The sequence below is a fragment of the Mytilus edulis genome, chromosome 9 (assembly GCF_963676685.1).
Source record: "Mytilus edulis chromosome 9, xbMytEdul2.2, whole genome shotgun sequence".
Taxonomy (NCBI): domain Eukaryota; kingdom Metazoa; phylum Mollusca; class Bivalvia; order Mytilida; family Mytilidae; genus Mytilus; species Mytilus edulis.
In genome coordinates, this window is record NC_092352.1 from 9771447 (window position 1) to 9783802 (window position 12356).

Here is a 12356-nt window from a genome sequence, read left to right on the forward strand (position 1 = left end):
TGCTTACCTCATTAAAAAAATAAATTTATTAATCAAGTATTTAGCCAAAATTTGTGTATTTTTGTAAAATTTCTTTTTTCTTTTGTTAAAAGTTAAAAGCATGGCAATAGCAAAATTGTCTCCAAATCTACACCATCATTGGTTATTTACTATTTTGTAAGGTCATATGGGGCCATTCAAAGTGAAAGTGAAAGTACACATATCACGGTGACAACACACTTAATTTGACTCGGCATCTCTTTGTGCCACAGACTATTTATTGACGATTGGCTACTTCAACATGGCTTCATATTTTGATGAACATGACTGTGAGCCTCTTCAAGATGGGGAACAACCTAATCATCTACTTCATATGGCTAGGTGAAATTTCATTTTACAAATTAAAAAAAAACTGGACAAAATCTACATTTCAAACCAGTCTTAAAAAACAGACATCATTTTGTGTGTCACTTCTCTTCCTTCCACAATAAATCAATCATCATGTCTTTGTGTCCTATGGGTACCATGCTTAGTTGCATTTGTCACCCTCGCTTATGATTATTCTGTTTGGGTTAATTATTTTGGGAGAAAAACTATAATAAAGGCTTCCGTATATTGTTTCTGTCATCGGTTGGACTTTAAAGTAATAGACTTCCGTTTAGGAAGGTTAAAGTTAAACATAGTTTTCATGAGGGTCGTAATGGGGGTACCTTCATGACGATTAACTGTAAAAGATCTTGCTAAATGATGTTAACAGTAATTATTGGTGTATGGCGATAAAATTAGTCCTATAAGAGGGTGGTAAAGGGTTATTTTCGTGCAACGTTTTCGGCCTTTTTATTTCCCGTATTTTCGTGTTTTGACGTTTTATTTCTCGTTGTCTCGTGTTTGGCTCGATTTGCGTGCTTCGTGTTTCCCCTTATTTATTTCCCGTGTTTCGTATCTGTGTTCTTTATTTCTCGTGCATGTCCCGCATGTCCCGCGTTTGATTAAAAAGTCAGTGTGTTATAATACCTTCTGAAATTTGTGTAATCTAATAGAATTTGATGTATGTTGTTACCATTCCACTTTTGCAATATGTATGGTATCAATGAAGTCCATCAAATAACTATGAATATTTTTTTTCTTTCAAATATTACAGATGCAAGTAGCGGACGCTAAGGGAGCTACCATTTGATTTTTATGGGGGGGCTAGGATGAAAAATTTTGTCCTGCATTTTTTTTTATTTGTAATCTCTGTCCTGCCTTTTTATTTTTCACTCTATTCGGTCCTGCCTTTTTTTTTATTAGTTTATCCTGACTTTTTTTACCTAAATTGTCATCCTGCCTTTTTTTTTGCAAAGTGTCTCATCCTGCCTTTTTTTTACTCAAAACTTCTGTCCTGCCTATTTTTTTCAAATTTCATCCTAGCCCCCCCCCCCCCCTAAAAATCAAATGGTAGCTCCCTAACAGTTGACTGCAAGGTCTCCATGTCCATTAAAAAAGGCTGCATGATATCCACGAACTACTGAGTAATAACTTCTGGTACTTTTTTCCGGAATAGTTACGATTTTATTTCTCGTGCTTCGTTTTTCCCGATTTTTGTTTTTCGTGCAACGTTTTTGCGATTTTTATTTCACATGTTTCCGTGTTCAGTACCCCCCTTTACCACCCTCCTATAATATAAGACTCTGAAGGTTCATATCATTTACATTCAATGTTTTTATCGGATATTTTTTTTTTACTATCATTGTGTTGAACAGAGGTTCAACATTGATAGTAAAAAAAAATATCCGTTAAAAACCGTTGAATGTAAATGATATGAACCTTCAGAGTCTTATATTATAGGACTAGCGATAAAAAAATGTACACTTTCTTGTAGACGATAAAATTATCGACTGATTTTGACGAATCACTTTAATTTTTTTTCCAAAAATGACGATAAACAGTTACTAATTGAGATCTCTGACGAATCACAATATGGATATTTTGATGAATCACTGTACAATTTAAACCAATTTGACACTAAGTCTAACTGTAGCCGAAATGACTGTTTGACGCCTGACATTAAAGGGCATTACTAACCTCTTTTATAAATGCTTGGGGACATGTTTTTTTTCTCGCTTTATCTGTATTCTATGAACATACCAGTCTGATTAAAATCAAATCTCTCAGCACTCCCGTTTCTGATATGCGACATATCAGAAATGGGAGCACTGAGAGGTCTTAACTTTTACTTTCATTTTGGCTATTTATTATATTTTTATTTGATCCAACTTATTGTGTACTATACATATATGGATATCTAATATTTTTTATTTTTTATCTATATCAACCACACTTGCATTAAAATGCATTAGATATTTATAAAAAAAATACTATATAGATTCTTTATCTACATATTCAAGAACTTTTAAAAATAGTTCTCATTAATCCTTTTTTTTTATCTCATTGTTTGTATTGTAATGAAAATTATTTATGTTATTTATGTCCTTTGGGCCCCATAATTGGAAAATAAAATATCTTCTTCTTCATCTTTTATTATATCGAGATTATAATATTTGTGTAATCACAGTATATGGAAAATTAATAAAAAAAAAATAACGGATTTGATAAAAAAAGGCTGAGGGCTAAATAAATTGCTCGGCCACCAAGTACCTTTGACTTTTCATACCTTTCCTGAAATTCTCAAGTCATAAAATCAGCTACAAAAATTCACTCTACAACAGTTTTCATACTTTCAACCAAGCTCTAAATGCCCGCAATTTCTCTGGTGTGTTGTAGTATTATATTAAAAGTCTTGCATGTACAATTTTCACTCTGTTACACAACTCACCTGTTCTTTAACTATAGTTATAGGTGGCAACTGTAATATGAGGCAGGCATAAACCTGTGAAAGTGATGAAGTCTGTGTACATTATTTTTTATAGTCAACTATTTTAAATTTAAAATCTGTTAAAAAAACAAAACGGAAATACGGAAACGTTTAAAATGTTGGTCCTGTTGTTATGGCTTTTAGTTGTGACGTCATTTTTTAACGTAAACAAAGAATTGCTATCCTGTAATATTTTTTCATATAAAAAAATCATTAAAAACAATTAATTTATGGGAAACAATATGATGTTCCTTCCAGTATTTTACAAGTCTCGTGACAAACAAGGCCAGAAGAAAGAAAGAGATGTCTGTGCAAATGAGGGAAAATAAAAAAAAAGTCTGAAAATAAAAAAGTTAAGGATTTTGAGTTCATTAGAAGAATGAAAATCTTGATTTTTTTTTATTGAATTTTCTACTGTAATAGCTAGGGGACAGAGCCTAAGAAACAAAATAGGAAAAAGGCTTTAAAACTTTTCAAGTTTCACAGGTAAATTTATGCTCGTAGTACATTTCAGTCTCCAACGATAAACTTTTGTATCCAGAAGATCAATTTTACAAAATATTTAGTTTGATTCTGTTGGCTTTTAGAGAAGAATTTCACAAGCCCAAAAATAATTTACAAGCCTGGGCCGTCGGACTTGTGGTTAAGTGTGAAGACTTAATGGATCAAAACATTATATTTTCATAAAGTTTTAAATAAACAGTGATAATTTTTTTTAGGCTATTGTTAGATAGTGGCTTAGGAGCAGAATGGGATATGGAGTATGGAAGGTAATTATTCATTTGAAATGTGTCGTTTAAATAGTGATGATTCTGTGCTTTTTAACCGATTTTCGAAAGAAAAAAATGCTTTTTTGATTTGTGAATGTCAGGCTGCATTGCAGGCTGGCGAGCAGATGCCAAACAGTGTCTGTTCATTAAAATTAAAACGCTTTGAGGAGATCTTTTTAGATTTAGATAATATTAGATAATTTAACACATCTACATATTATTATTCATTAATTAAATGTCAAAAGTATATGGTTTTTAAAAACTCTGCATATTTGTAATAATTATTGGTGCTACTTTATTTAATATTGATTCGTTCAACATAGATATAGGAAGATGTGGTGTGAGTGCCAATGAGACAACTCTCTATCCAAATAACAATTTATAAAAGTAAACCATTATAGGTCAATATATGGCCTTCAACACAGAGCCTTGGCTCACACCGGACAACAAGCTATAAAGGGCCCCAAAATTACTAGACGAGTAAAACCATTCAAACGGGAAAATCAACAGTCTAATCTATATAAAAAACGAGAAACGAGAAACATGTATAAATTACATAAACAAACAGCAACTACTGTACATCAGATTCCTGTTCATGATGTATGTTAAAGCAAAACTCATTATATATTGACATAGCCTAATAAATGAATTATAAATCCTTTTGTAGTGTATTTGGAGGTGAACGTAAAGTTCCCCCAGCATCCAAGGCCAGTGTTGAGGCTTTAGATACACATCTAGTCACACCAACAGAAGCAGGTAAGATAAGATACATAATACTACAAAAATGACATCAAGATATAGTACTTTGAAACTGTCTTGAATTTGAATTTGAATTTGAAAGTGTTGCTATTTGTTATATGCTCCACAATAACAAGAAACTGAATTAAATGAAACCTCAAGCGTAGTCTGGAAACCAGTGGAAATCATCAGGATGTATTAGTGTAACATAAAATAGAAAATTCTGTGAAATAATGATCAACATGTCTTATGTTATATTGTATTCAGACATGTTTTTCTTGGAGATTAATATTCTGGCCTGGTATTGATTGAAAATAATTAACTTTGCTCAATACTATATGAAAATTAATATTCTGCTCAACAAAATGAAAGACAATTCAGGGATTAGTTGAATATAAAAAATTGGCAAAACTAACGGTGAAAATGATATTCCATCTGCAAAAATACTTCTTCCTCCTTTTGACACTCTAATTATTTTCTAGGTACATTACAACTTAAAAAAAAGTACAGTACATTGTCTTCTGTGAAAAAAAAATCTGACTTATTTCCTTGTTTTAAAAATACAATGCATTTTCAATATTTGTAAAATAAGATGTAATTTATTTAAGCCCCTTCTTGAATTTGTAAGGAACAGTATAAATGTATCAAGTTACATACAAGGGGCTCATAAATTACATCTTATTTTACAACTATAGAAAATGTATTGTAAAGGAAACATTGATTCAACAGGGGAGATAATTCAGATAGTTTTTTTGTGTTGGATTTTCTTTTACATAAGGTTTGCCAGTGTTCTTACTTTTGAACCAATCTATCACAGTGCCATTGCTTTTTCTTAAAATCTGAACTTTCTACTGTTGCTGATCAGAAATTTGAAATATCTTACAGGAAAAGACAAATTTTACATTGAAACCTTTTTGGAAATTGGACATTGGTTTTATTCAACAGAGGAAGTGTAATGAATGTTCATTATCTAAGTACTTACCAAGTGATGTTGCTTTGGTTCTGTTGCAATTCCCAACATAAATTTATGTCCTAGGGCCTAGTCAACAAGGTCAAAATAAGGTCCAATTGGTTCTGATTTCCAAAGACCTTATTCTCAAGAAATATATATATTACTGCACCAGAATTGAAACCAAACCGGCCAGATAATGTTTCATATGTAATAACTTTGGTTGTGATGAATCCATTTTAGTTATTTTGGCAAAATAAATCCTGTCAAACAATTCAATCTCATATGAACCCATTGAGCCTTTAACAAATTACATATTTTATTATATATTTCAATATGGAATGTCCATGTATTGTTTTAAGACTTTAATATTTATTTCAGCTTTAGAAAAGAAATGTCCGATATGTTTGTCTCTATTAGATGAAGAAGATGAAGTTAAGAAGATGCCTTGTTCACACATATTTCATTCAAAATGTATATTACCATGGTTAGAAAAGGTTAGTCAAAGAACAAACACTGCAGATAAAGGCCATTTTAAAGGCCATTTTAAACGAATCAATGTTTTTATACAGAAGTTGTTATAGAAATGTTTTAGCTCCCTATTTAAGGGGCAGTACAGGTGCATACAATGTAACACACGTCAGTCATTCTCCCACCAAAAAATAGTTGTTTTGACATTTTGTGGTATACATCAATTCTGGAATCATGTCTTTCACCGGAAAAGATTGTCAATTTCGCATGCCTTTATGACGTCATTTACCAGATGGAAGGCACGCCTGTATCTCTGCTCTATTAAAAGTTTCAAGCACATTCATATTCCTCATTCTGTAGGATAGTATAGAAATAATTTATGTTCCGTATGTACGTAATCTTGATTCCTGTATGACTGAGAGAGGGTGACCATTTTATTAGATTTTAATTTCCCAAAAATGTTGTGCAGTATAAAATCAACATGTGTTGGAAAAAACAATGCATACAATTTTGTCACGTTGTGATGGAAGTCACATGACAGACTCGTCCGAAAACCATATCTCGGAACTGGCCTATTAGTATGATTTTTGATTTATAAATGTATTATATGGAATTTGAAGTTACAGATCAAGAACACATTTCTTTCTGGATGGCTTACATTCCTTAGGATTTAAATATTGTTTTTATGTCTAACCTTTGATAATAGGGTAACTATTTTTCTGGTCTGTGTGTCCATAAGTTCAATTGTTGGTCCATTCATCTCTCTTGTATGAGGTTTATGTTTATGTTTAGAGATGTTGATAATCATGTTGTGGTCAGATCAACTTTAGGTTTAGAGATGTTGATAATCATGTTGTGGTCAGATCAACTTTAGGTATAGAGATGTTGATAATCATGTTGTGGTCAGATCAACTTTAGGTATAGAGATGTTGATAATCATGTTGTGGTCAAATCAACTTTAGGTTTAGAGATGTTGATAATCATGTTGTGGTCAGATCAACTTTAGGTTTAGAGATGTTGATAATCATGTTGTGGTCAGATCAACTTTAGGTTTAGAGATGTTGATAATCATGTTGTGTTCAGATCAACTTTAGGTTTAGAGATGTTGATAATCATGTTGTGTTCAGATCAACTTTAAATTTAGTACATAATGCTTATTTAAAGCAATTCTTTTTTAACTAAAAGATTAATTTGTTAATATTATATACTAGTAGTAATATATTTTACTCTTCTTCATCTGTCTGTCCGTGAGTATTTACATCTGCCTGTATGTATTTCAACATACGTCAACAAATTTATTTACCATTTCATACCTTTATCAAAATTTTATTCAACTTACTCACAATGCTAAATATTACTAGTCCAGTTATGTCTATTTACAAATAATTTAATTTTGGATGTACCACGTCTTCTAATTGGATGACATTGTTTTTTTTATCAGCTCAAAGACATTATTTTGTTATGTGACCGTGACGTCATCAATGTTTTTTCATGGTTTACTCCGGTTTAAAATGGATTTTAGAATTAAATTATAAGAAATGACTGTAATATTTTTTCTGTCTATTTGAATTAAAATAAAAAATATGGTTCAAACTTTAAAATAACCCGTGGGTTATTCAGTTTGCACCACATTTTTTATGTTATTTCTAATACATGTAGACAGAAAAAATATTAGTCATTCCTTAAATGGAAAATTTGCTGAATTTGCCTTATATTTACAAGCAGGTGCATGTCTTAGACACAGCCTTCTTTTATTTTTGTCCCCAGCACAACATTTTTATAAAACTTATGTCATAGGTTTAAAATAACAATGTCAAGGACAAGTTCAATAATCTGTGACGATTATTTTTTTCAAAAGGCTTATCCCCATTGGAAACATTAATTACCGGTACATGGAAAATTGCATCGCTAGTGCTCTCATTTGTACAATACTTACCAGATTTTAATGAAACTTATATCATAGGTTTATTTCAGCAATATCTTTTTTAATATCTTTTTTAATAATTGGAACTCTATTCCTTTAATGTCTTTTAGAAATTTGGTCTTTATGGCAGATGTTTAGTAGTCTATGTTTAATTCATTCACAACTTCTGTAGACATGGGAAGATTTTGAGTACAAGAACCCTTGTGACAGCTCTTTGAAGGGTCTGTAGGTGGTCTGTTGCAAGGGAAAATTTCTGTTTCTATCCAATATAGAGTGGATTTGGAGGGGTCCTGATCTCAAAATCCGGGCTTAAAAAGTGAAATCCTGAGGTCCCAAATTTAAAGAAATGTAAATCCCGACATTCCGAAATTCGAAAGAAGAATTCCCTGAATCTGAAATCCCAAGCCTAAGGTAGAACTCCACAGTTAGAAAATAAAATTTAAAATGAGCCACAAAATGTTTTATCATCTCCTATTCCTGGATTTCTAATACATTAACCTAACTATTTGTGTTGTACATGTGCAAGTGTATGTAATCTGTATCTTCCATAGATTTGATTTTCAAAAGTTAAAAGGGTGAAAAAAATTCCTTTTATGTGTATCCATGGAAACATTCTGCATTTATTAATCATAAAATATTGCAAAAATGGGGGTGAACTTGTCACATATCCCCCCTAAATTTGGATCAAACTAGAACTTCAATGCCTTTGAGTAATACCTTTTTAGAAACTCTTGAAATTAATCTTCCTAATGATCAAATAAAAAATGGGTGTCTTTCGCCTCATTTTTTCATAAAATCTAATGACAAAGTTCGTGCGATAAAAAGTTGGAAAAAAAACATTACAATAATTGCCGGACCAATGTATGGTATGGACATATAAATACGGACTGTCATACAGAAAACAGCCTATATTACATACATTACATAATCTTGATGTTCATATAAACCCAATACAAAGGCTATTTTAATAATCAACTATCCAAAAATTAATTTTATTGCACACTAGCTCTCATATTTGAAAAATCCACAGGGGCCAAAATGCAAAAACTACACACCTAACTGTGGAGTGCTACCTAAAACCACCCGATCCCGGAGTTCTGAAAAAGTTCTTGCCTTGCTCCCTCAATATACCCTCAATTTCTAGTGGCATTTTAAATTTCCTGCATACCTTCGCAATGATGTTTCTTTTATAGGTTAACCATTGTCAAGTTTGCTTTGATATTATTTTTTTCTTTTTTAAGGTTAACAGTTGTCCAGTTTGTCGCCATGAGCTGCCAACAGATGATCCTGAATATGAAGAATTTAAAAAACACAAGGTATGAAGCAGTTATCTGTAAGGATGCATTGTTCAGGACTGATGGAAACATCCATTCATAAACATTTTGTTGAGCTCTACTCTTGTATCCAACATTTAATCAAATACCTGATGTTAAATCTTTCACTATATGGAGAGCTCTACACTCTGAATGCGAAATAATTCTTAGAACATAATGTTGTAGGTATCCATATAGTTGACCTTTTATTGATAAAAAAATAAATTGTTCTGCGTCTACTCCACATAGTACTTTTAAATATTTCACATATAAATGGTTGCAATAAGGAAGTTTTCACACCTTGAAAATACAATATTAGTGTTGTTACATCAGTTTTAGTCCAATTTTTCCATAATTTATAACAGTTTTTACCATAGTTTACTTTGGCTGCCATCCATGATCCAAAAAATGTTATGTCTAGGGATTCAATATTAACCTTGGCACCATTTTGGTAACAGAATATTTTGGATCATATGTAATGGCCAAGGTTTTCCTGAAGCTTTTATATCTCCAAAGCCAGTATTGTGCCGGTTTGGTTGCATGTAATGCAATCTTTACCAAAAAAAACAAGCACTTCATGAAAAGATTTGAATATTTTAAGTCAGATTTTTTTTCATTGCAGGCTCGAGCTAAGCAGAGAGAGTTTGAACTTGACAGTCTGCACAATTCTATGTTTGGATGATTTTAATGTTCTGTGATTAGCAGAGAGACAATATGAGTGGCAGATTATTTAATATTCTTAGTGACAACATTTTAAGTTTTATTTATTATAACTATTATAAATGTCAAAATTAGTATGTAAATGCCATGGTGTAATATAGAAAAGTTGAATAGAATGATTTACACTTGAAGCATTTGTAATTGTTTGCATTTGCAGATAATATATTACGATTTTAATTAATTTTATAGCAATACTCTAATATTACTAATTCTTTTGACTATTTAAATGAACATAAAGTGTTAGTTAGGTATTTACCTACTTCATGTAGACTGTATTGCACTCAGTTTTGAAGAAATTAGTAATATATATAAAGTTACAGAGTCAGGTTAATAATTTGTATTTTTTTATCAAATCAAAGAAAGACCATATGTGTAGAAAATTAGAATCCTACATCAGATAATGTAAACTATTTCAATTGTCTCCCTTGACATAGTTTGGATGGTAATCATATACAATCAAATCATGTACCGCTGGAATATTCACATTTTCCAGCTTGAAAATATGTGAATAGGTGGGGAAAGTTATCAGAGAAATATGATAAGATCATTAAAGCTCCAATTACTTGTATTTGAAAAGCCTTGTCATTTTTTCACAGCCAAATGTCTTGCTGTAAGTTTAAATATATTTATTTATAGTGAATTGGGAGTAAACATAAAGAAGGAATCTTATCCTCAAGTTTCCACTTTTTCATTACAAGGTATATATTTTTGAGACCTAAAATACCTATATGAAGAGGGTGCAAGGGGCTCTCCCTATCAATTAAGTATTGCAAGAACTGGGACAAACTTTGCAGTAGACAAGGCCATTACTTTTCTGGAAGACACATTTAGTAATTTACCTTTTATAGCTACATACTAACCTATAACAAAAGTTGTATGGAAAAAGTTCATGAGATCTTGTCAGTCAGTCATTGTTATCTGACCATTAACCTTAGTTTCACCCTCCAGTTTTCAACAGGTCAAGAATGTGAGGTTGTAAGGACATTTCAGCCTGACTGATATAGACATGACATTAATATTATGATTCAGTGCCCTGGTTATTTAGAAAATCAAAGTGATGGAAATCACTCATGGAAAGATTAGAAGAGTAGTTTGAATTATTTCATATTAAGGTATGGTGGGGAAAACTGAACATTTATAAAGCACTATTGCTGAAAATTGCATTTACAGCAGGTCTTTAGAAGGAAACTTGCTTTTCCAGTATGAAGATAAAATGAGCTCAAATTAAATAATATGGGTCTCTTAATTTGCACAATTTTATTTAAACTGCAGTTTATATCTTATCGAAATTATGTTGCCGGTTCTGAACATGTTTCAAAAAAACAAAAAAATGCAAAAATTCTTCTAGTAAATGTTACCAACTATCCTTGTAAGACATAAATCTGGACCAACAGCTTAAAACTTTAAAGTGTCAACAAACAAAATTGAAAAATGTTGTTATGGGGCATTTTATAAGTTGAAACAGAGGTTATAGGGCATTGAAGATTAAAAGTTTTAGAGTGCCTTTTGATCAATTTTTAAAGTATTTTTCAACACAGGGCATTGAAAATGTACTTTTTCAACGTAACCAATTAAAAAACTTATCTTATTGAAATGTGGATTCTTTCTTGATTGCAAACATATGTATTCACTTCTAATAAAAATTCAAATGACTAAAATAGACATAATGATTGATGGGAAATAAACTAATAAACAATTGTTTGTTATAATTAAAAAATTTTAAATTTTTAAACTGTTTCAAGCCAATTCCTGATAAAAAAAAAAAGTGTACTAATTTAATTGTTGATTAATTACAGATGATTATTGGAAATTTATCAAGTAAAATTATAGGCTTTACTTGAATACCTTTTATTCATTCATATTTATATTCATATTTCATTTTTTTAAGATCTTGTTAATCCATTAATCATTTATCTTTCAGATATAATTTACAGAATCACTTTATGTAATGTAGATCAATAGTAATTGGCAATAAATAAATCTATCATCCTTATAAATATCAAACATCTAATATACACATTTGTGTATTCAATTATGAGGTCAAATACTTGTGTATTAAGAATTATATTGAGTGGTCTGTATAATTATGTAAGACTGAGGTTGATAGGTAATGTGGTCAATTTGATTGGCAGTTTAGGAGGTGGGGCATTGTAATTGAAGATTCACCTTGTCTCTGATCGTTTAGTGATAATGACAGTTGTCAATCATACTAGTTGAATCAATACCCAGTTACCTAATCAAACTGTTTTTTAAAAGCCTGCACATCAACACACCTAAATGACATACATTCTTGAATGAACTGCTCCAATAATATACCCAGTTTTTTTTCAGTTTATATGTGTATTATGTGCACATATATCAGAACCATAGGGAACTATATTTCAGTGTGAATACATTTAGTAACAGTAGCTAACCTGTCCTGTTGTTAGGGAGGCTGGTGCCTAAGTAAAGATTTAGAACAAGTTCTAATCTTTCCAAAAACGGAGAAAACGATTAGACCCAATAACGTTAGCGGAGGTGTCATTTTGTTAACGTAATCGTAAACACGCACACCTTAGGTTGACAGACGTTGCGGCCATAATATTTGGGCCACATATAAAAAATGGATATCGACTTGTAGCACAGGAACAGGGCAACA

General features: G+C 31.3%; 1 protein-coding gene across 1 annotated transcript; it reads left to right on the top strand.

Moving 5' to 3' along the window:
* The first annotated feature begins 166 nt into the window (after positions 1-166).
* LOC139487611 (E3 ubiquitin-protein ligase RNF181-like) lies at positions 167-10286 on the top strand. Its single transcript, XM_071272523.1, has 6 exons — positions 167-360; positions 3553-3603; positions 4271-4359; positions 5672-5787; positions 8927-9001; positions 9621-10286. Exons 1-6 carry the CDS (start codon positions 281-283, stop codon positions 9678-9680), a joined length of 471 nt encoding a protein of 156 aa, XP_071128624.1. The 5' UTR covers positions 167-280; the 3' UTR covers positions 9681-10286.
* Positions 10287-12356: the final 2070 nt, after the last annotated feature.